This window comes from Mobula birostris, chromosome 7, assembly GCF_030028105.1.
Source record: "Mobula birostris isolate sMobBir1 chromosome 7, sMobBir1.hap1, whole genome shotgun sequence".
Taxonomy (NCBI): Eukaryota; Metazoa; Chordata; class Chondrichthyes; order Myliobatiformes; family Myliobatidae; genus Mobula; species Mobula birostris.
This window is the reverse complement of record NC_092376.1, coordinates 3,568,076-3,593,890: the sequence shown is the minus strand read 5'-3', so window position 1 is coordinate 3,593,890 and position 25,815 is coordinate 3,568,076. Positions and strand designations below refer to the sequence as shown.

At 39.8% G+C, this 25,815-nt stretch overlaps 1 protein-coding gene across 1 annotated transcript in view; it reads left to right on the top strand.

Annotated features, from left to right (window-relative positions):
- Positions 1-25,815, top strand: part of pgm2l1 (phosphoglucomutase 2-like 1) — a 167,211-nt gene that overhangs the window by 43,190 nt on the left and 98,206 nt on the right. Inside the window, exons 3-6 of the mRNA XM_072262471.1 lie at positions 7,595-7,701; positions 13,228-13,312; positions 14,835-14,918; positions 19,115-19,308. Of these exons, the coding sequence (XP_072118572.1) occupies positions 7,595-7,701; positions 13,228-13,312; positions 14,835-14,918; positions 19,115-19,308 (470 nt within the window). The remainder of the gene's footprint in view (positions 1-7,594; positions 7,702-13,227; positions 13,313-14,834; positions 14,919-19,114; positions 19,309-25,815) is intronic.

The window sequence follows — 25,815 nt, the reverse complement described above, 5'->3', positions numbered from 1 at the left end:
GGAGTTTGAAGAGATTTGGCATTTCACCAAATACACTCAAGCTCCTATACTGCAGTTGTACTATGGAGAGCATTCTGACAGGCTGCATCACTGTCTGGTGTGGAGGGGCTACTGCACAGGACCAAAAGAAGCTGCAGAAGGTTGTAAATCTCGTCAGCTCCATCTTGGGTACTAGCCTACAAAGTACCCAGGACATCTTCAGGGAGCGGTGTCTCAGAAAGGTAGTGTCCATTATTAAGGACCTCCAGCACCAGGGCAGTCTTTTTCTCACTGTTACCGTCAGGTAGGAGGTACAGAAGCGTGAAGGCACACACTCAGCGATTCCGGAACAGCTTCTTCCCCTTCTGCCATCTGATTCCTCTTCAATATTTTTATTAATATTATATAAATTACATGAATACAAATACAACATTTATAAGGATACAAGTAATATGAATTCATTACATTTGAATCAGTAATATGATCACAGTATCCCATATTCCAAATCAATCATGTAGAAAAAAAGATTGAATTATGAAATGAAATAACATAAAATAATTGTATTTTATTTTTAAAAGAATCTACTCCCACTACCAAAATGAGCTGGTTAGTTTAAAAAAAAGAGGAGGAAAAAAATACCTTACCATATAATATAATAATAATGACTCAGATCCATACTTTAATAACAGTTCAAAGATTATGAAAATAACTCAGAAAGGGTCCCCGTAACATTAGAAAATCATGTTTAGAATCAGAAATTGAACAACGAATCTTCTCTAGATCAAGGCACAACATAATGTCAGATAGCCATTGAACATGAGTGGGCGGGGCAGGCCCCTTCCACTTGAGCGAGATCACTCTCCTGGCCATAAGAGACATAAAGGCCAATACCCACAAATTAGATGGCTTCAATTTTGTAGTACTATCTTCAACAATACCAAACATGGCAGTCAAAGGATTGGGCTTAAAACTAACATTGAAAAGTACAGAAAAAATTAAAAATACATCTTTCCAAAAATTTTCTAGGCTCGGACATGTCCAAAACATATGAATTAGTGTGGCCACTCCATTAGTACATCTATCACAGTAAGGGGAAGTATCTGCGTAGAAACGAGAGAGCTTGTCTTTAGACATATGAACTCCATGTACCACTTTGAATTGTAATAAAGAATGACAAGCAGATAATGATGAAGAATTAATCAATTTTAAAATAATCTTCCAGCTCTCTTCAGATATGAAAATCTGTAAATCCTTTTCCCAGTCTCCTTTAATTTTATCTAAAGAGGCCTTTTTCAATCCCAACAGCAGACTGTAAATGTAAGCTATTGAACCATTGTCAAAGGGTTTCAGATTAAAAATTGTATCTATTATATTCTTATCTGGACTTGTAGGAAATGTATGTAATTGGGATCTTACAAAAAAATCTCTTAAGTATCAAAAAAAAAAATGGGTATTGGAAAGGTTAAATTTCGTTGAGAGTTGCACAAAAGAAGAGAGATTCCCACCATCAAACAAATCCTGAAATCGTTTAATACCCAACCTATCCCATTCTTTAAAAGATAGGTCAATTAAAGGTGGTTTAAAAAAGCAATTAGAAAAGATGGGACTCGAGAGGGAGAATCTCAATAAACCAAAATGTTTTCTAAACTGTAACCAAATCCTCAAAGTATGTTTGACCACCACATTGTCAGTTAGTTTATTTAAAGATAAAGGAAGCGAGGATCCAAGTAAAGAAATAACAGAAAATTTCATAACAGATTTGACTTCCAAAGAAACCCATAAAGGGCAATTCAATAATGTAATATATCCAGAATGTAATATTTCATATATTAACTGCCCAATAATATAATCTAAAATTGGGTAAGGTAAAGCCTCCATTCTGTTTCTGAGTCCTGACGAAGGGTTCCGGCCTGAAACGTCGACCAATCTTTTCCATGGATGCTGCCTGACCTGCTGAGTTCCTCCAGCGTGTTGTGAGTGTTGCTTTGACCCCAGCATCTGCAGATTATTTTGTGTTCTCCTTTCTGTTTGGTTTTTTGAAGGGGAGCTTTGTTTATTCGGGGGTTTTTTATTCTTCCATATATAGGAGGAAAGAATTGGAGGAAAGAATTGAATCCAAAGAGTCAAAAGAAGATTTAGGAATAAAAACAGGCACAGCTTGAAAAAGGTATATAAATTTAGGTAAGATATTCATTTTAAAAGAATTAATTCGGCCAATCAGTGATAAGGAAAGAGGTGACCAATTAGAAAGTGTTATTTTTAACATAGTTCATTAAAGTTAAAAAATTTTCCTTAAATAAATCTATAATTCTTAGTAATTGTTACTCCTAAATACGTAAATTGTTTTCTTAAAATTTTAAAAGGAAGGTTAGTATCAGTTGGTATTAAATTGTTTAAAGGAAACAGTTCACTCTTATGCAAATTTAATTTATATCCTGAGAACTGACTAAAATTAATCAGTAAACAGAACATAAATGGTAAAGAGTTTATAACATTAGATATAAAAAGCAACAAGTCCAATAAGTCATCAGCATAGAGTGACACTTTATGAATAGTACCTCTCCTTAAAATACCAGTAATCTCTTGAGACTCTCGAAAAGCAATTGCTGAGGGTTCTAATACCAAATCAAAAAGCAGAGGGCTCAAAGGACAATCTTGTCTAGTTCCACGCTGGAGTTTAAAGGGTTTACAATTCTGAAGATTAGTAAGAACCCGAGCGGAGAGAAATAAATAAAGTAATTTAATCCAATGAATAATATTAGGTCCAAAATTAAATTTTTCTAAGGATTTAAAAAGATAATTCCATTCAACTCTGTCAAAGGCCTTCTCCGCATCCAAAGATATTTCCAATATTTCCTTAGATGGAGAATGCATAACATTTAACAAACACAGTATATTAAAATCGGAATATCGATTTTTTAAAAAAATAAAACCTGTCTGATCATCCGAAACTATAGAAGATATAATATTTTCAAGTCTGCAGGCCAACACTTTAGATGAAATTTTAGTATCAAAATTGAGTAAGGAGATAAGTCTATATACGAAGAGCATTCAGTAGGATTCTTATTCTTTTTGAGAATAAGCGAAATGGAAGCTTCGTAAAAAGACTGCGGTAATCGTCCTACCTTAAAGGAATCTGTGAGGGTAGAACATAAATGTGGTATAAGCAAGGAGGAAAAAGCCTTATAAAACTCTCCAGAGAATCCATCGGGTCCTGGCGATTTCCCAGAATGCAATTCTCAAGTAGCCTGAGCAATTTCCTTCTGGGAAATGGGTTGATCCAATTGCCTATGATCATCCATCGAAAGCTAGGAATATTTAATTGATCTAAAAAATTATTCATTGCAATATTATCATTAACAGAGTCAGAACTATACAATTTGGAATAAAATCCCCTAAAAGTGTCATTAATTTCAAAGTGGTCAGTTGTCATATCCCCATTAGTTTTACATATTTCTTTAATTTGCCGCTTGGCTATAAATGGCTTCAATTGATTAGCCAGTAGCTTACCAGTTTTATCTCCGTGAATATAAAATTGACTTCTATCTTTTAAAAGCTGGCTTTCAATTGGATACGTTAAAAGAAGATCATATTTAGTTTTGGTTTCAATACATCTCTTATATGTTTCAGGATCTGATACCGAAGCGTATTTATGGTCCAGTTGTTTTAACTGATTAGCTAGTTCATTTCTCTCTTTGTTAGCTTTTTAAATGATGTTTGCAGTATAAGAAATAATTTGACCCCGGATATATTCTTTAAAAGTATCCCATATAGTAAGACCGGATGTCTCTTCCAATGTATTTTCTTCAAAAAAAAGAGTAATTTGATTCTTCATAAATTTTAAAAGTCCTCATCAGATAACAGAGTTAAATTAAATTGGCAAAATCTACTCATAGGGATAGAACCAGGAAGGTTTAGAGATAGAAGTACAGGAGAGTGGTCAGAAATAGCAATCTCTTTATATTCGATCGATCGAACCAATGGAATCATTCAACTGTCAATAAAAAAAAAAAAAATCAATCATTTTGGATCTCCCCCTCCCCCTCCCACTTTCAAATCTCTTACTAACTCTTCTTTCAGTTAGTCCTGATGAAGGGTCTCAGCCTGAAACATCGACTGTATCTCTTCCTAGTGATGCTGCCTGGCCTGCTGCGTTCACCAGCAACTTTGATGTGTGTTGCTTGAATTTCCAGCATCTGCAGAATTCCTGTTGTCTGGTATAAGAATGATGGACATGAGAGAAAAAAGAATACTCCCTGTCCATCGAATGAAAATGCCAAGCATCAACTATTCCACATTTAGTTAGAAAGGATTGAATAAACAAAGCTGATTTATTAAGTGTGGCTGGTTTGACAGATGAGCGATCTAATACTGGATCTAACCAGCAGTTAAAATCTCCACCCATCACAAGAGAGTAAGTACACAAATCTGGCAAAAATGAAAATAGATGTTCAAAAAATCCTGGATCGTCTACATTGGGGGCATATGCATTTGCAAAAACAATCAATTTACTGTCTAAACTCCCTGATACAATAACAAATCGACCATTAGGATCCAAAACAACTTTATGCCGACAAAGGAAACTGTATTATCTTCAAAAATCGAAACTCCACGTGGTTTTGCATTAAATGAAGAGTGGAATTGCATACCCTTCCACCAAGTAAAAAAACATAAGCTATCACAGCTGTGTATGTGCGTTTCTTGTATGAAAATAATGGATGCTTTTCATTTTTTAATATAAGCAAACACTTTGTTCCGTTTAACGGGGTGGTTCAGCCCTTTCACATTCAAACAAAATAAGTTAATATTTCGAACCATTTTAAATAGAAATAATCATGTAATTAAAAAATCTGGCCATAAGTTATTAAAACTAGAAAGCAAACCGTAAGGTAAGGTCAAACAGGCGATCATATAATCAACCCAACCCAGCTCCCGGAGAGAGAAAGACCCTAGCCCCTCCCCCACCCAAAGCCAGAAAACTGACCAATAGGCAGTCAGTGAGCTAAGAACTAAGTTCCCTCCCCAAAAAATCCTGTTGACAGAAACTCCGGTCCTCCAAGGTCACTTGTGGCCCCTCCCAAGATACAACATAAAAAGAAAAATAACTCAGTATTCAAAAATATAAAAGGATCAATTTTAACAAATTCAAAGAAAAGTATATTAAAATAAAGCCTCAAAAAGGGATATAATAAAAAAATATCAAAAACTATAACATAAGAGTATATGAACAGGCAAAACGTAAGCTTATTGAAACCTTATTTCAAATTAATATTAACAGAAGAAAAAATTGATCAAATAAATATAAGTTTTAGACCAGCCTTCAGAAACTCTTTTGTGTCTTCAACCGACTTTATTATTCTTTGCAATCCATTCTTCAAAACAATACTCAGGACGGGCGGGGAACCAAAGGGATGGTTTAAATCCTTTATTGTAAAGTTCCGACATAATTTTTTTATATTTCATACGATCAGCCATAACTTCGGGCGAATAGTCTTCCATAAACCTGACCTTGTAACCATGGAAATCGATCATTCCTAGTCGGCAGGTATGGCGAATTAAAAGGTCCTTAATACAAAATTCATGAAAGCTTAGAATGACCAACCTGGGTCTCGCTGCCGATGACAAAGGCTTCGAAGTCGGCGAATGATATGCTCAATCAAGCTTCGGCTCAGAAGTGAATAAAACAGGGAATAGCTGCTTCAGAAAGTTTGCAAAGAACTTTGCAGGTTCAGTGCCTTCAATTGATTCTTCAAGACCCAAAATTGGCAAATTATTTCTCTTATTTCTATTTTCTAGACTGATAATCCTTTTCATCATTTTCCCATTGGATAAGGATAACTCTCTTATTTCTATTTTCTAGACTGGTAATCCTTTTCATCATTTTCCCATTGGATAAGGATAACTCTTTGCAGAGTTTAATTATATCTTCAACATCCTCTTCAAGTGTCACCAGCTTTGCAGTATTTTCCTGAATTTGGTTCTCCTGCTCAGTTAAAGTTTGTTGGATTGTATCCAATGTGCTATTAAGTTGTTGAAACTCCTCAGAAAATTCCGATTTTTGCCGTTTAAGGAAGTCACTAATTGAATCCATAGTGACTGGGGATTCATCTTCTATTTCTCTTTCTTTTGCAGAAACTTTTGTTCTTTTCCCAGCCATAGTAGAGCAGTATTAAAGTATTATAATAAGGTTACAAAAAAAAACTGGTAGGAGACAATAAAGTAAATAGGGTAGGAGCAATCTAAAACGACGTTACTCCAGCAGCTGCCAACAGGGCTCTGACCATCTGATTCCTAAAAGGACAATTTTTAAATATATCGTATTTCTTTGCACGCTTTTTAAAATCTATTTAATATATGTAATTGATTTACTTGTTTATTTATTATTATTATTTTTTCTCTCTACTAGATTATGTATTGCATTGAACTGCTGCTGCTAAGTTAACAAATTTCACGTCCCATGCCGGTGATAATAAACCTGATTCTGAGAAGGAAGTAGACAGGGCACGTGGTACAGGGAGGGTGGAGCCATGTGGCTTGTTTTGTATTCTTAAACTCTATCAGAACTTTCTGTGTCTACTACTCAATTATTTGGGTTTTTAAAAAAACCCTATTGAGTTCCTTGAAAACAATGTACAAAATGGTGGTGGAGGTCAGCAGGTCAGGCAGCAGTTATGGACAGGAATAAACAGTCAACATTTTAGGCTGAGGCCATCCTGATGAAGGGTTCCGGCCCGAAATGTCGACCGATCGTTTCCACAGATGCTGCCTGACCTGCTGAGTTCCTCCAGCGTGTCGTGAGTGTTGAGGAAAAGAGCCGGGCACTGAATTCCTTACTGGATTTTTAAATGACAGTCTTGTAGTTTACTTTTGGGCTTCTACACTTGGAAACGTCTTCTCCATCTGCCCAAAATTCCTGAGTTTAAAGATTTGTATCAGTTAATTTCTTAGTCACCTCTTCTCTGGAAAACATTTCCCAGGCTGGTAATGTGATTGTTTACACCATTAGAGGAGTTATTATAACATGGAAGGTTGAAGACAAGCAAAATGGATCTGGGTGGCGTTTCTCTTTGATAAGAATATTACATTTGGGCTTTATTTCAAATTGGCACATCATTAGATAAGAATAATTTAATTTTGTATTTTGTTACTTGGTGTAACACTGACTGGTATGGAGGTTCCAATGCACAGGTTCAAAGAAAGCTACGTAGGGTTGTAAACTTAGCCAGCTCAATCATGGGCACTAACCTCCCCACCACTGAGGACATCTTCAAGAAGTTGTGCTCCTAGAAAGTGACATCCATCATGAAGGACTCTCATAGGCCACCCCCTCTTCTCATTACTAACAACGTGGAGGAGGTACAGGAGCCGGAAGACACATGTTCAACTTTTAGGAACGGTTTCGTTCTCTCTGTCATCATTTCTAAATGGGTCATGAATTTTGAACACTTCCTCACTGTTTTACTCTTTTTTTGCAGTTTTATACTATATATTTCTTATTGTAATTTGCAGTGGCCTTTTGTGTTTTGCACTGTACTGCAGTCACAAAAAAAATTACACGTCAGTGATAATAAACTTGATTCTGTTTATTTTAATTTGTTTTTAACCAATTTTGCAGGGATTATTGAAGTATCTGGAGAAGTGCTTCTCAGACCTGAAACAGAGGGGCGTTGTGATTGGATATGATACTCGAGGACAAGAGAAGAGCAGGTGTAGCAGTATGAGGTGGGTGCTGTTGAGCAGTGTTGGAATGTGCTATGTCTTTCCTTTTCATTCAGCCCAGCAGTGGAAAAGCAAATCAAACATCTCGAAACATTAGAGATTCTCCTGATGCTGGACATCCAGATGCTGGAGGAACTCAGCAGGTCAGGCATTAATAAACAGTCGATATTTTGGGCCAAGGGTTGCTTGGCCTGATGAAGAGTCTTAACCTGAAACTTCAACTGTTTACTCCCCTCTTTAAATGCTGCCTGACCTGTTGAGTTCCTCCAGCATCTCAAACATCTCTAAGCTATTGTCCACCCTGGGCCCAAAGCCAGTGGGATAAGCTGTCTTTGTTTGCTTCCAAGAGTAGTCTGTGCTGTGCTGTCCATAGTATGTAAACGATTACCTGAAGACTGTTGTCTGCAGTGTGTGGACTATTCTACTTTGCAATGCAAAAGTAACTGCACCACAAAAGTTCAGCATTGGCTATAATGAGGCCTCGTGGTTATGATTCCAGAAATGTCTTGCTGGGTCTCAATACCTCCCTCTGCAACTGGATACTGGACTTCTTAACAATAAGGTAACAGTCAGTCCATGTGGGCAGCGACATCTCTACTCCGATTACACTGAGCACCAGTGCTCCCCAAGGCTCCCTGCTCAGCCTGCTGCTGTTCACACTGCTGACGCATGACTGTGTCATAGGATTCAGCTCAAACCATGTCGTCAGGTTTTGCAGATGACACAGCAGTGCTTGGCTTCATCAAGAACGATGATGAGATGGAGTATAGAGAGGAAGTGGAGCAGCTGGTGGACTGGTGTGAGAAGACTAACCTAAGCCAGAATGTGAAGGGAACAAAGGAAATCATTGTGGACTTCAGGAAGCTGCAAACGAACCATTCCCTCTGCGAATACATGGCTCCTCCATAGAGACAGTTAAGTGCACAGGAAGTTTACATCATGGGTGACCCTCACCTGGTCCCTTAATATCACCTACCTGAACAAGAAGGCACAGCAGCGCCTCCACTTCCTCAGGAGATTGAGGAAAGCAAGGCTGTTTTCCCCCCCCCCACCCACTTTCCATCTTAATTGCGTTTTACAGGAGCACCATTTGAGAGCATCCTGACAAGCTGCATCTCCATCAGGCATGACAGCAGCCAAGCAGCGAACCAAAAGTCCCTACAAAAGACTGTTTTGAACAGTTGACAGGATCATAGAGGTCTCCCTACCATCCATCTGGTACATTTATCAGGAGCGCTGCATACGCAGGGCCCTTAGTTTTATTAAGGATGCCATCCATCCATCTTTGAATTTCTACCATCAAACAGGAGACTACAATGTATAAAAACAAGAATGGTCAGGATGGGAAACAGTTATTTTCCTCAGGCCACTAGGCTTCTGAACTCCCTGCTGCATCATATTCAAAGGGTCACTGGTTAATCTGTTCTGTACCTTACAATATTTAACTTATGTGCTTTAGTTTGTTATTTATGCGAGATTCATCTGTAGATTTTATCCTGGCCTTCATAAGTTGTAGTGTGTAATGTGTGTTATGTGCATTACTGTGCTTTACACCCTGGTTCAGAGAAACATGGTCTTGTTTCAATATATATTATATGGTTATATAAGTGTATGTAGTTAAATGACAATAAACTTGACTTGAAATGGTTAATGTATGAGGAGTGTTTGATGGTTCTAGACCTGTACTCACTAGAGTTTAGAAGGATGGGGGAGGGGAGGAATCTCATTAAGAGATATTGAATATTATAAGGCCTAGATGGAGTGGATGTGGAGATGATGTTTCCTTTAGTAGGGGAAACCTAGGAAGCTGCAGAATAGAAGGATGGCTGTTTAGAACAGAGGTGGAGGAATTTCGTTAGCCAGAGGGTGGTGAGTCAGTGGAATTCATTGCCACAGACGGCTGTGGAGGCCAAATCATTGATTATACTTAAAGCAAAAGGTTGATAGGTTTGTGATTAGTCAGTGTGTCAATGGTTACAAGAAGGCAGGAGATTGAGTTTGAGAGGGATAATAAATCAGCCATGATGGAATGGTGAGCAACTTGACAGGCCAAATGTCCTACTTCTGTTCCAATGTCTTATGGTATGCAAGGCTTTTATTTTAATCTTATTCCATAGTGACGAGCTGATTTTTTTTTAATATTGGATATTGTAAAGATTAGTTCTGACACTTCCATTAAGCACACTCAGGGGTCAGATTACTTGTTCAGTAAGATCTGGCCTTCTGTGATGTACCTAGAATGGGCACCTTTCAGTGAATATTAGCAGGCTGCCTTGGTATGTGACTGAATCAATATCTTAGGGGCCAGTAATCAAAATATGATAAAAATTCACTCTGCAATTTGAGAAGGAGAATTTAAAATCTGATGTATCAGTAATACAGTGGAGTAACTGGAATTACAGAGGCATGAGAGGAGTTTTCCAAAACTGGAAAAGAATATTAACAGGGATGACAGCGGAACAGCAATGGCTGGAATTTCTGGAAGCAATTTGGAAGATGTAGGATGTATAAATCCCAAAGAGGAAGAAGTATGCTAAAAGCAGGATGACATAACTGGTTGACAAGGGAAGTCAAAGCCAATATAAGGGCATAAAATAGAGCAAAAATTAGTAGGAAGTTAAAGGATTGGGAAGCTTTTAAAGTCCAACAGAAAGCAACTAAAAAAGCCTTAAAGAAGGAACATGAAGATAACCTAGCCAATAATACTAAAGACGATACCAAAAGGGTATCAGAGGGTCATGAGAGTGTAGGATGAGTTGCCAGCACAGGTGGGTGCATGTGAGCTCGATTTCAATATTTAAGAGAAGTTTGGATAGGTACATGGATGGTTGGGGTATAGAGGGCTGTGTTCCTGGTGCAGGCCGATGGGAGTAGGCAGTTTAAATGGTTTCTACATGGACTAGATGGGCCAAAGGACCTGCTTCTGTGCAGGACTTCTCTATGACTCTAAAACTTTCTTCAGATATAGAAAGTGTAAAAGAGGCAAGAATAGTTATCAGACTGCTGGAGAGGTAATAATGGGGGACAAGGAAGTGACAGGTAAACTGAATAAATATTTTTGCATCAATCTTCACTGTGGAAGACATTGGCAGTATGCCAGACATTTGAAGAGGCAGGGAGTAGAATTGTGTGAAGTTGCCATTATTGGGGAGAATTTATTGGAAAACTGAAAAGTCTGAAGGTAGATAAGTCACCTGGGCCAGATGGTGTACACCCCAGGGTTCTGAAAGAGGTGGCTGAAGAGACTGTAGAGGCATTAGTAATGATCTTTCAAGAATCAATTTATTCTGGTGTGTGGTGTGGTTCCAGAAGACTGGAAAATTGCAAATGTCACTGCACTCTTCAAGAAGTGAGTGAGACAAAAGAAAGGAAGTTAGAGACCAGTTAGTCTAACCTCAGTGGTTGGGAAGTTGTGGGAGTCGATTATTAAGGATCTTGGTTTTGGGGTACTTGGAGGCATATGATAGTGTGCAGTCAGCATGGTTTCCTGAAGGGAAAATCTTACCTGACAAATCTGTTGGAATTCTTTGAAGAAATAACAAGCACGATAGACAAAGGAGAATCGTTGGAGGTTGCATACTTAGATTTTCAGAAGGCCTTTGACAAGGCGCCACACAGGCTGCTTAACACTTTTAAGAGCCCATAATATTACAAGAAAGGTACTAGGCTAATTGGCAGGAGGCAAAGATTTGGAATCAAAGGAGCCTTTTCGGGTTGGCTGTCAGTGACTAGGAGTATTTCATGGGGGTCTGTGTTGGGACCGCTTATTTTTGTTATATGTCAATGATTTGGATGATGGAATTGATGGCTTTGTGGCCAAGTTTGCGGATGATACGAAGATAGTAGGAGGGGCAGGTAGTTTTGAGGAAGTAGAGAGGCTACAGAAGGACTTAAATTAGAAGAATGGGCAAAGTAGCAGATAGAATGCAGTGTTGGGAAGTGTAGGATCATGCACTCTGGTAGAAGAAATGAAAATATAAACTATTTTATAAATGGTGAGAGAATTCAAAATTCTGAGGTGCAGAGGGACTTGGGAGTCCTTTTGTAGGATTCCCTAAAGGTTAATTTGCAGGTTGACTTGGTGGTGAGGAAGGCAAATGTAATGTTTGATTAATGCAATGCATTCATTTTGAGAGGACCAAATTATAAAAGCAAGGACCAAAATATATAAGCAAGGGTGTAATATTGAGCCTTTATAAAGCACTGGTGAGGCCTCACTTGGAGTATTGTGAGCAGGTTTGAGCCCCTTATCTTAGAAAGGATGTGCTGAAATTGATGAGGGTTCAAAGGAAGCTCATGAAAATGATTCAGAGAGTGAAAGGCTTATTAAATGAGGAGCATTTAATAGCTCTGGACCTGTACTCACTGGAATTCAGAAGAATGAGTGGTGACCCCATTGAAACCTATCAGATGTTGAAAGGCCTTGATAGGAGTGGATGTGGTGAGGTTGTATCCTGTGGTGGGAGAGTCTAAGGCCAGAGGGGACAGCCTCAGAATTGAGGGGCATCCTTATAGAATGGAGGACCTGTGGAATTCGTCGTCGCAGGTGGTTGTGGAGGCCAACTCATTGGGTATATTTAAAGTGGCGGTTGAAAGGTCAATCACAAGCAAGAGAAAATATGCAGATACTGGAAATCCAAGCAACACCCACGGGTTCTTGATTAGGCAGGGTGTCAAAGGTTACAGGGAGAAGGCAGGAGAATGGATGCCACAGTTGCATAATGGTTAGTGCAATCTATTTTATCTTGGGTATTCAGGATTTCAGAGTTAATTCTGTCAGGAGTTTGCATGTTCCCCCTATCAACTGTGTGGGTTTCTTTCGGGTACTCCAGTTTCCTCCTACAGTCCAAAGACATACTGATTAATAGGTTAATTGGTCATTGCAAAGTGTCCTGTGATTGGGCTAATGTTAAATAGGTGGGTTGCTGGGTGGTGCAGCTCATTAGGCTGGAAGGGCCTATTCCACGCTGTATTTCTAAACAGAAAATGTGTTTGAGAGGGATAATAAATTAGCTAAGATGAAATGGCAGCACAGACTCAATGGACCAAATGGCCTAATTCTGTTCCAATGGCTTATGGATTTTTTATAAGGCTCTTGTATAGGACTAATGTCAAGAAAGATTTAAGGGAATGCATTTTAGAGCTTAGGGCTTGTGCAGATGATTGCACGACCATCAAGTATGGAGTAGGTAAAATAAGATGAATATGTGATATTTATCTAGGAGTGGTTGGAAAACAGGCATGAAGATAGAGGAGCAGACTGTGAGAGTATGTGCAACATGACTCAGCGCGTTCTTCTCTTCCTGACGTGCAAACAGTACAATCCAAAGTGGACAAATAGGTCTGCTTATCAATACGAATTTCTTCCAATAATTTGGAGAAACTTGTGTACCAAAAATTGTAAATATGACTTGTTAATAAATGGTATTAATTGATTCACAGTTCCTCAAAGCTTACTTTATTCTGGTAACCATACTGTTAACTAATAAATAGTGACATAAATTTTGTTTTAACTGTTTACTACTGCAGACTTGCCCAGCTGACAGCTGCTGTGTTCCTCAGTCAGGACGTACCTGTGTATTTATTTTCTACGTATGTGCCAACACCATTTGTGGTAAGAATGGTTTGTGATTACAGCAAATATATCTACATTTGATATTTCCAGGTCTGGATTTGTTATAAAAAGCAATTATTAGAAATCTAAGAGATTAGAATTAAAAACCTGGAGTTTGTGGGAGTCAAGGGTTTAGCTGTTGGGCATCATTGGTGGGACCTAAATTCAAATGTTCATGTCAATGGGAAGGTCGTCTGCAACCTCTGGTACACTTTGGGAGTGTACCCATTATCATGAAGCGTAATTTGTTACTGATTAACATTTGACCAGCGGTCTCGCTCAGGGTACTTGACCTTGAATGTGGAAAATTACACATGGACATTGTTCTGCAGCCAAAGCATTTATTGGAGTAATGTAACACAGAGAATGCTGGAGGAACTCAGCAGGTCAGGCAGCATCTACACATTGACTCTTTGTGTTTATTAGATTGTAGCTTGGAATGTGCTACCCAGCGGCAGTAGTTGAGGCAAGAAGAATAGGTGTTCAGGAGACTCTTGCATAGGCATGTGAATATGCAGGAAATGCAAGAATATGAATCAGAATCAGGTTTATTATCACCGGCATGCGTCGCGAAATTTGTTATAGTAACAGTATAGGCAAAAGGGATTAGTTTGGTGGAGCATTTGATCACTAATTTTATTGGTTTGGCACATCATGGGCTGAAGGGCCTGTACTGTACTGTTGTACATTCTAGGGTAACTTAACGAGCTAAATGTATCCAGCTAGAACTCAGTTGGTCAAGTAGTTGTGTGGGTGGGTGGGGTTCATCGGAGAGGAATTGTCAACATTTCAATTGTGAGTGTCCTTTTTATCTGTTTATTTCTAACATATGTTCCTAATTTTGATTTTCAAAATGCCTTTAGTAAATCAGCAAACCACTTATTGTTCCCTAGAGTGTAGGAGAATGAGGATAGCGGAGTGGTTAGCACATATCCCATTGCTGTGTGCAAGGAGTTTTACATTCTCCCTGTGAACATGTGGATTTCTTCCAGGTGCTCCGATTTCCTCCCACAGTCCAGACATGATGATTAATAGGTTAATTAGTCTTTGTAAATTGGCTAGGATTAAATCGGGGGTTGCTGGGAGGCGTGACTCGAAGGGCCTGTTCCGCATTGTATCTCAAAGAAAATAAAATTTGATAGAGGTATACAAAATTGAGAAATATAGACGGGGTAAACACAAATAAGTGTTTTTTCCACTGAGGTTGGGTGAGACTAGAACCAGAGGTCATGGGTTAAGGGTGAAAGGTGAAATCTTCAAGGGGAACATGAGGGGGAACCTCGTCACTCAGAGGGTGGTGAGAGTGTGGAAAGAGTTGCCAGCAGAAGTGGCAGATGCAGGGTCGATTTCAACATCTAAGATAAACTTGGGTAGGTACGCAGATTGTAGGGCTATGGTCCAGATGCAGGCAGATGGGGCTGTGCAGATTAATAGTTCAGCATAGACTAGGTGGGCTGAAGGGCCTGTTTCTGTGCTGTAGTGCTCTATGACTCTAACTGCATTGTTTCTTTCTCCCTTTCAGCCCTATGCTGTGAGGCAGCTTCATGTTACAGCTGGGGTGATGATTACTGCATCGCATAACCCCAAACAAGACAATGGATACAAGGTACAGTGTGTTACAGGGCTGATTGGTCTGTGAGTGTCTTGTTATAAGCACCATACTTTACCTTTGAAACACCTTCTGTCAGAATGTATAAAAAGGCAAGTTCAAGTTTGATTATTATCATCTGACTATACATGTCTACAACCAAACGAACCAACATACTTCGGACCACGACTACCGACAAAACATATATCTCACAAAGGTCATAAATTAACAAACTAATTGAAAATGCATCTAGTGTGCAGCACTGGTAAATAAGAACGTACTGTCCTTGTGATGAGACCTCGAGCAAGATATTCATCAGTCTCACGGTCTGAGGAAAGAAGTTGTTACCCCATCTGGCAGTTCGAGTCCTGATGTTCCTGTGCCTCAACGTGGAATAGTCAGATCTTGCTTCAGTGAAATGTATGGTTGTGATAAAAAAGAAGGGATAATGGTTTTAGTCTGGTTGTCCAATTCTTTACAGGCATGTGTGAAAGCCAATCATAAATGTATGATAAAACGTTAACTGTTTATTCCCCTCCATAGATGCTGCCTAAGGTGCTGAGTTCCTCCAGCATTTTGTGTGTGTGTTGCTCAGAAACACAAGATTGTGCTGATGCTGGATATATTGTGCAAAGTCAGGTTTGTTCCTCAAACCTGACTTTGACCTCATCATGGCAGCAGAGGAGGCTGTATCATATCAGATTGATTGTGAGAATGTGACCAGTGCACGTGATCAATCAATTGCACGGTGAATCGATTGGGCCTCCTACATCTGGGAGGCACTCTTTTGGGTGCAGACTTTGGAGTGCATATATTTTCGTTTTGACTGGCTCTGATCATGGCTCCTACACTGCACGTTGTCCAGTGTGTACCATTACTAACATGACTCAGTAAAAATATTGAGCGTACTACTCCATTGCAATTCTTATTCTGAGCATACATAACAAAGGCAATGAACGGGTATGTCAGAATGGGAATGCGATGGAAAGTCGAATTGAAAAGTGGTATCCACTGGGAAATTCTTCTATTTAAATTAGACAAACTTTTAACAGACTTGAGCTGCTTTCTCTACTTCTTCCCATATCCTCTCCCACTGATCAGACAAATGTTTTAACAGTGTTGATGAACAGAAGGATCTTGGGGTCCAAGTTCATAGCTCCATGAAAGTGGCTACGCAGGTTGATAGGATGGTTAAGAAGGCATATGACATGCTTGTCTTTATTAGTCAAGGCACTGAGTTCTGGTCACCCCATTATAGGAAGGATTTCAAGGCTGTGGAGAGGATGCAGAAGTGGTTTACCAGATGCTGACTGGATTAGCGGGCATGTGCTTTAACAAGAGGTTGGACAAACTTGGGTTGCTTTCCCCAAGTGGCAGAGGCTCAGGGGAGATCTGATAGAGGGTTTTAAGATTGAGAGGCATAGATAGAGTAGACAGACAGTAAATTTTTCCAAGGGTTGAAATGCCCTATGGTATTAGGCATGTATTTAAGGTGAGGGGGGGTAACTTCAAAAGAGATGAGAGGGACAAGTTTCTTTTTAAACAGTGTGTTGGGTGCCTGGAATGTGCTACCTGGAGTATTGGTGGAGGCAGATACATCAGAGACTTTTTAGATGAATGTGATGGAAATGGGGGGATATGGACATTGTGCAGGCAGAGGAGATTAGTTGGCCATTGATTAATTTGTTAAGTTCAGCACAACATTGTGAGCCAAATGGCCTGTTTCTGTTCTGTGTTCTTTGTTTAAACTATATAGCCAAAAGAGAGCAAGAAATTTCAAATTGCAGTAAGTTTAACGATGTCAGTATTTTCGGTTTTGTCAAAGATTTTGATGCATTCTACGTCACTAAACAGAATTTCTGGGCTTTAGACTGCACTTTCAATCTCAATTTTCACTAAGTAATTTCTATTTGGTGCACGTTCAGAATTTCCCTGTTTAGGATATATATACTTGTGGTATAATTACACCTTTTAAGTCTTTAGGAATACTTGCCATGAGAATGAAAACATGGGCTGTATGCCTTTAGAATTCATTCAGTAGATTTATTTGAACCTGTTAATCTTTTTATGACCTGAAAGAGAACTTCAAGCTGATTTGTTCCACATTCTGTCAAAACTGATCTCTTTGAGCTCCAGAGTAAAGAAAATGAGGCTACTACCATGGCTGCCCTGCTTGGGTGTTTACAAATAACAGTTACTTGGAGTTGTTTGATCCTAATCCACTCGTGTATGTCCAGTCTTCCCTAATTTCCTTCCTGAAAAACTGCAGGAAATCCTGTAGAGAAAGGGCTGTACTTACTTTGAATTCCAGTGAAAGAAACACATGAGATGAGAATTGGGACTGTTATTCTGAAACCTGGAATTGGAGAATCAAATTTATGATCAGGTTGGCTATAAAATGTTGTAATGATTAAAATGTAATATTTAATGTTTTTTATTTTATCTTTCTCAAAGTTAATTACTATAATTTAGAAACTGCCAAAATTTTTAGTATGTAACAGTATGTAAGCTGTTGGTGGACCTCGAACGGCAGCTGAAGTTCCCCAACCATATTGCAGCCACCACCCTGCGACCAGACATTGTCCTAGTGTCTGAGTCTACTAAGCAAGTGGTGCTGCTGGAGCTGACAGTCCCATGGGGAGATAACTTGGAAGAGGCCTTTGAAAGGAAGCTCTCCAAGTACGCAGGACTGGTCAGCAACTATCAGCAGGCTGGATGGAGAGCGAGGTGTCTCCCAGTGGAGGTTGGTTTTAGGGAATTCACAACCCGTTCCTTAGTTAGAGCCTTCAGCATTTTGGGCATCGAGGGAGAGAGGAAGAGGAGAGCCATCCGCAGTACCACCGATGTGGCAGAGAGGGCCTCAAGATGGCTGTGGCTCAGAAGAGGGGAGCCATGGAGTCATAAGTAGCTAGCCATCTGGACACAAGCCGGGGTCTGATCGGCCCCGGCTGGGTCACCTGGAGGAGGTTGTAGGATGTTGAAAGACCCGAAACACCCGATGATTCCGGGAACATCACTGAAGATGTGTCCAGAAGCATCTGTAGATGTATGTACACAGCAGAACCCAACTTTCTGAATTCAGTCCTTGATATGATCTGTCTGCTTCATGTGTGGTCTTCGCCTTTTCCTGAAGGAGGAAGAAAAATTGCCTTTCACAAGGGAGAAGGTGTCACTGAAAGTAAGCATGCAGGTACAGCAGGCAGTGAAGAAAGCTAATGGCATGTTGGCCTTCATAACAAGGGGAGTTGAGTATAGGAGCAAAGAGGTCCTTCTCCAGTTGTACAGGGCCCTGGTGAGACCACACCTGGAATATTGTGTACAGTTTTGGTCTCCAAATTTGAGGAAGGACATTCTAGCTATTGAGGGAGTGCAGTGTAGGTTCACGAGGTCAATTCCTGGGATAGCGGGGCTGTCATATGTTGAAAGATTGGAGCAACTGGGCTTGTATACACTGGAATTTAGAAGGATGACGGGGGATCTGATTGAAACATATGAGATTATTAAGGGATTGAACACGCTGGAGGCAGGAAACATGTTCTCGATGTTGGGGGAGTCCAGAACCAGAGGCCATAGTTTAAGAATAAGGAGTAGACAATTTAGAACGGAGTTGAGGAAAAACTTTTTCACACAGAGGGTTGTGGTTCAGTGGAATGCTCTGCCTCAGAAGGCAGTGGAGGCCAATTCTCTGGATTCTTTCAAGAAAGAGTTAAATAGAGCTCTTAAAGGTAGCGGAGTGAAGGTATATGGGGAGAAGGCAGGAAAAGGGTACTGATTGTGGATGATCAGCCATGATCACAGTGAATGGTGGTGCTGGCTCGAAGGGCTGAATGGCCTACTCCTGCACCTATTGTCTATTATCTTGTCTTCTCTCCTGTCCACAAACTGTTGGGAAACAAATTGGTGTCTTAGTGGTTAGTGTGATGCTGCAACAGCGCCAGCCCGAACTCAGTTCCACAACTGCCCATTAGAAGTTTGTACCTTCTTCCCCGTCAGTACGTAGGTTTCATCAGGGTGCTCCAGTTTCTTCCCACATTCCAAAAACATATGCATTAGCAGGTTAATTGGTCATATGGGTGTATTTGGGCAGCACAGGCTTGTTGGGCCAGAAGGGGCAATGAACTGCATCTCTTAAAAAAAAAAAAAAATTTTCTAACATTGATGCTAACCAGGCTTTCTGAATTGAACAATACATTATTTATGTTCCTGTTTCACAGGTTTATTGGGAAAATGGAGCTCAGATTGGTTCCCCTCATGATAAGAAAATTTTACAGTGTATTGAAGAAAGCTTGGAACCTTGGCAGGAGTCATGGAATGAGAACTTGTCAAACATCAGCCCGTTGCGGCAGGACCCTCTGAATGAAATCTGTGCACTTTACATGGAGGATCTGAAAAAATTGTGTTTCCACAGGTTAGAGCTTGTAATTGCTTGTCCCTTTTAATGGAGGACGTAATTTGGACAAAAACTGTTCTAATACTGAATAGCAACACACATCAAAGTTGCTGGTGAACGCAGCAGGCCAGGCAGCATCTCTAGGAAGAGGTACTATAGTCCTGACGAAGGGTCTCGGCCCAAAACGTCAACTGTACCTCTTCCTAGAGATGCTGCCTGGCCTGCTGCGTTCACAAGCAACTTTGTGTGTTGCTTGAATTTCCAGCATCTGCAGATTTCCTCGTGTTTGCGTAATACTGAATAGAGTCATTTATTTTATTTTGTTTAGTGATACAGCATGGAACAGGCCCTTCCAGCCCAATGAGCCATGCCACCCAGCAACCCACCTATTTATCCCTACCCTAATTACACAACAATTTACAATGACCAATCCATCTACTAACTGGTACATCTTTGTACTGTGGGAAGGCCGGATTTCTGGCACCACCAGATCCACCTGATCATGGGGAGAATGTAGAAACTCCTACAAACATTGCCAGAATTGAACTCTAGAAAACCCGAGCTGTAATAGCATTGCGCTAACCGCTATGCTACTGTGGTGCCTGTGAGTCATAAATCCTTTGGCCTGTCTAATCCATGCCTAGTCCCATTGACCCACACCCAGACCATAACCCCACCTACCCCAACCAGCCATGTCCTTATCCAGACATCTCTTAAATGTTGTAATCAAACCTGCATCCATCACTTCCACGAGCAGCTTGTTCCACACATTAGATTAGATTAGATTATGAGGACATGCAGTCCTCTTTTATTGTCATTTAGTAATGCATGCATTAAGAAATGATACAATATTTCCTCCGGTGTGATATCACGGAAACACAGGACAGACCAAGACTGAAAAACTAACAAAACCACATAATTATAACATATAGTTACAACAGTGCAACAATACCATAACTTGATGAAGAACAGGCCATGGCACAGTAAAAAAGTTCAAAGTCTCTCGGATGACCCACATCTCACGCAGACGGGAGAAGGAAGAAAACTCTCCCTGCCATGCCCGACCACAGTCCGACTCTGAGTTGTCTGAAAACTTCGAGCCTCTGATCAGCCCTCCGACACCGTGTATTGAGCACCATCTCTATCCGAATGCTTCGACCTCAGCCTTGGTCACCAGCAGTAGGCAAAGCCAGGGATTTTGGGGCCTTCTCTCCAGAAAATTCTCCATCGTGCAGTAACAATTGCAGCGAACCGGCGTTTCAGAAATTTCTTCAGGTGTTCCTCTGTGCTTTCACATCTGTCTCCATCAAATCAGAATTGTCCACAGCCCCTATTTAACAGATACGATATCATTTCACCGGCGAGCTGCGCGCGCTGCGTCGCACTGCCATCGTCTCCTCCCTCCACTCTTACATACACCACTCTCTAAGAGAAGAATCTACCCCTTGGGTTCCCTGTAAATATTTCACCTTTCACCCTTAATCTATGACCTGTAGTTCTAGTCACATTCAACCTCCAGGGAATAAAGTCATAACCAATGTTCCCTCTAATTGGTAATGACCAGTGTGCGCAAAAAATCTTGTGATGTGTAATTTTTTGCCAGTGACAACAACATGTGTGCACTGAATAATTTCTTATAAATAACCTAGTTCTAAAACCTGTGGACAGATCATCACTTTATCAACACAGTCTGCATCAGAAACTGGAAAAGGAAATGTGATTGAATACAATCATGTAATATACTTAACATGCCAAAGAGGTAGAGGGTAACATCCTTTTGTGCGCAGTTTAAGATGTGTGCATGCGCATACCTTAGAGTGAACATTGGTCCTAACCTATTCAGCTTTGCCCCATAATTCAGTCACGGAAACATCCTTGTAAATTTTGTTAATTCTGGGTAGCATTCGCTGAATAATGAAACTTATTTAAAGTCAAACAATGGAAATCTTGTGAGCCCGTCCTATTTCTCCTTTTAATTTAATTTCTTCCGCCCCTGGTAGCAGCAGGAGTGGTTACGATTTCATTTGCTCAACAGCTGTTCTGTACCAGCTCAGAGGCTGATGTAAATTAAGCCTTTGATGTTTTGTTTGGTAGGTAAGCGCTCCCATCGTTGTATTGTGTTCCATTAAATGAAGGAAATATAAAGCTTTTTCGCGGAGTTAATTGTATTGAGATTGAGTGGAAAAAATTGTCTTGCATATTGTCCATACAGATCAATTCATTACACTGTACACTGAGGTAGCACAAGGTAAAAGAATTACAGAATAAACATTAACAGTTACAGAGAAAGTACATTGGAGGTAGACAATAAGGTGCCTTGTCATAAGGAGTTAGATGGTGAGGTCAAGAGTCCATCTTATTGTATTTCAGGTTCATTTGGCGGGGTGGGGGGGGAGGGAATGTCTGGGGTAAGTGAGATCTTTGATATTGCTGGCTGCTTTACAAGACAGTGAGAAGTGTAGACAGTCGATGGCGGCTGGTTTCCATGACGTGCTGAGCTGTGTCCACAACTCACTGCAGAGACTCTTGCAGTCCTGGATAGAGCAGTTGTTGTAGTGAGCTGTGATGCACCTGGCTAGGATGCTTTCCATGGTACATTAATTAAAAAGTGGTGAGGGTCAAGGGGAATGTGCTGAATTGCTTTAGCCCCCTGAGGAAGTAGAGAAGCTGGTGAATTTTCTTTGCTATGTTAAAGAACAGGCTATAGATCATTAGCCAGAGTTGTACCTTTGCTTCCACACCCCTGCACATTGGGTTACAGGAAACTTAATGGGAACTGGTGGTGCTGCTTTGATTCCACTATTATACCTTGCTGGCAGAACATCACCGTCTTCAGTCTGCTCTTCTGGAGAACTCTTGCAATTTGTGTGTACAGGAACGAGATATGCCAACTAGTGGAGTGGTGCCACAGCAACAACCTGGCACTCAACATCAGTAAGATGAAAGAGCTGATTATGGACTTCAGGAAGGATAAGACGAAGGAACACATACCAATCCTTAGAGGGATCAGAAGTGGAGAGAGTGAGCAGTTTCAAGTTCCTGGGTGTCAAGATCTCTGAGGATCTAACCTGGTCCCAACATATCGATGCAGTTATAAAAAGGGCAAGATAGCGACTATACTTCATTAGGAGTTTTGAAGAGATTTGTCATGTCAAGAAATACACTCAAAAACTCCTATAGCTATACTGTGGAGAGCATTCTGACAGACTGCATCACTATCTGATATTGGGGACGGGGGGCTACTGCACAGGACTGAAAGAAGCTGCAGAGGGTTGTAAATTTAGACGGCTCCATCTTGGGTACTAGCCTACGAAGTACCCAGGACATCTTCAAGGAGCAATGTCTCAGAAAGGCAGCGTCCATTATTAAGGACCTCCAGCACCCAGGACATGCCCTTTTCTCACTGTTACCATCAGGTAGGAGGTACAGAAGCCTGAAGGCACACACTCAGTGATTCAGGAACAGCTTCTGATTCCTAAATGGACATTAAACCTGTGAACACTACCTCACTTTTTAAAATATTATTTCTGCTTTTGCATGATTTTTAATCTATTCAATATACGTGTACTGTAATTGATTTACTTATTATTTTTTCTTCTTTATTATGCATTGCATTGAACTGCTGCTGTTAAGTTAACAAATTTCATGACACATGCCGGTGATAATAAATCTGGTTAATACTAGTTACATCTGGAACTTGACCTTCCATACGATTCCACCAGTTCTTTCAAGTTTATTGTCATCTGACTGTACAATAAAATGAAGCAACAATCCTCAGGACCACAGTACATGTATCATACACAGCACATAAAACAATATTACCATAAGTCAGTTAATAAAATATCATTAAAAATGGCTAAAGAGTAAACAGCTTGCTGCCCCAGTGATGAGATCTTGGTGGCAGGGTATTCATTGGTCTCACAGCCTAAGGGAAGAAGCTGAAACATGAGGAATTCTGCAGATGCTGGAAATTCAAGCAACACACATTAATTAATTAAAGGGAAGAAGCTGTTCTTTCTCTTCCTCTTGCCTCCTAGTTCTACTTCATTGCTCATATTCACCATTTTCCTCATTCTTTTCAGCCATTTTTCCTTTCTTTCCACCTCCTCATATTCCATGTCCTGAGTTCCTTCCTGGTTTTACTCAATCAAACCTCCATGAGAAATCGTTGCATATTTTGTCTTGTAAATGTACCCATTGGTCCATAATTTGGATTGAGATACTGTTAGACTCGTAAAGGAATGCCTTGTTTTTGTAGAACCAATAGAAAAGTACACACTCAGTAGCCACTTTATCAGGCAGAGGAGCAGAACCTGGCATGGTCTTCTGCTTCTGCAGCCCGTCCACTTCAAGGTTCAACGAGTTGTACGTTCCGAGATGCTCTCCTTCAGTTTCAGTTACCATTAACGTCCTGTAAGTTGGATCCAGTCTGGCCATTCTCATCTGACCCTTCTCATTAACGGGGCATTTTTGCCCACAGAACTGCTGCTCACTGGATGTTTTTGTTTCTCATGTCATTTTCTGTAAACTCTAGAGACTGTTGTGCTTGAAAATCTCAGGAGATCAGCAGTTTCAAATCGCCCCATCTGGCATCAACAATTATTCCGCAAAGTCGCTTAGATCACATTCCTTCCCTATTGTGAGGTTTGGTCTGAACAACAGTTGAACTCTTGACCATATCTGTATGCTTCTTTGCATTGAGTTGCTGCCACATGATTGACTGATAAGATATTTACATTAATGAGCAGGTGTATCTAATAAAGTGGCCACTAAATGTGTTATTCATTGCAAACAGCTGTTTTACTCCATCAAAATTATCATGGTCCAAAGATGGTGGGAATTGATAGTAGATGAGAATTATTTCCAATAACGAGGAGCCCACAACAAGGGGGAGCAGGCGCATGCTGTTAAATTAGTTCCAGGCCTTTCAGAGTGTTGCCAGGAAATACCAATACACACCAGTCAGAGAGCAGGAACTGTCTTCCTTAAAAGCTGTTGAAGCTCAGTGCACACTGAAAATTTCAAAACTGTGAGTAGGATTTTAAACTTTGATAAAACTTCCTGTTTCTGAAGCAAATCTGATGATAGTGTTCAGCTGCAGATCAGCAATCAGATAGCAATACTGTATAATTAAGCAGGTTTGAGGAGCTGAACAATGATCTACTGTTCCAATAGTCAAATGACAATTCACCTCTAATTTGTTTAGTGGATTAAGTAAATGATTCAGTTTTTCTTCATTTTCTTTTTTTTAATTTTATTTTTATTTGGATAAGGAATTCACAAATATCATGTACTTTTTTCACACATATAACCTTTTCCATTTTGTTATATGTATAAAACTACAATTATTTATATATTCTTAAGTACACATTGAGATGATATAAAAGGAAAATAAACATTTAAATAGATAATTATGTACTGTGGTAAATCTAACCTATTAGGCTAAGTAATGGAATTAGTTGTTAAGAAAAATGGTAATAATAGTTTCCATATAACCCTTCTGGACCATTTCCACTGGTCCAAAATGTTGTATATAAGCCTATGTATCAACCATTGTAGGTGTTTATATCCTAATCTGTTCATGCTTGCTCCTGCCCGCAGACATAATTATCCAATCCCTATGTACTTATTTACTTAATTTTTTCATTTTTTTATCCCTTTCCCAAATCTTTCCCTTTACTTGTATTAATTCTCTATTTTCCAAAAGAAAACAAAAAAAACAAACATTTAGACTAGGGGTGCTTACGTTAGCAATATTACTGTGTTGATGAGAAGAGCAGTATAAATCATTAGGAGAGTCATCTAAAGTCTGCTCGCATTGGGGTTATATATTCAATCCATTTATTCCAGATTTGATAAAATTTTTCTTTTTGAGTTCTCAGGGAGTAAGTCAACTTTTCCATTTTAAATATTTCCAAGATAATTTGGTACGAATCTTGTAATGTAGGTGGTATTGGATTTAGCCATTTTCTAGTGATTGATTTCTTACTTGCCGCTAAGAGGGCCTGCAGCAACTTTATATCTTCCTTCTGTTCAAGAAGCAATATGTGCCCCAAATAGAGCGTCTCAAAGTTCAGAGGTATCTGGGACCTAAGTACCTTAACTAATGTTCTATGAATACCTTCCCAAAATAGACTTAATTTAGGGCAATCCCAAAAAATATGAAAATGATTTGCCTCCTTGGAGCCGCACCTTCTCCAACACATCACATTTGTATCTTTATATTTTTCCTGATATGGGGTCTTGAAGTATCTTATAATGTTTTTCCAACAATGTTCTCTCCAAGTCAAAGAATTAGTCGAGGACCATCGAAAGCTGCAGATTTTCTCCCAAGCCTCCTCTGAAAGTACCAGCCCCGCTTCTTTCTCCCACTTCTCTTTAATATACAGTGTATTTACATTTTTAGCATGGGAGAGTGCATTATATAATCGAGAAACTGATTTACTAGGTATTGAACAGCAAGCCAAATTCAGAATCTTGAAAAATTCTAATTCTACTGTTGATAGGTCTGTATATCTACAACTC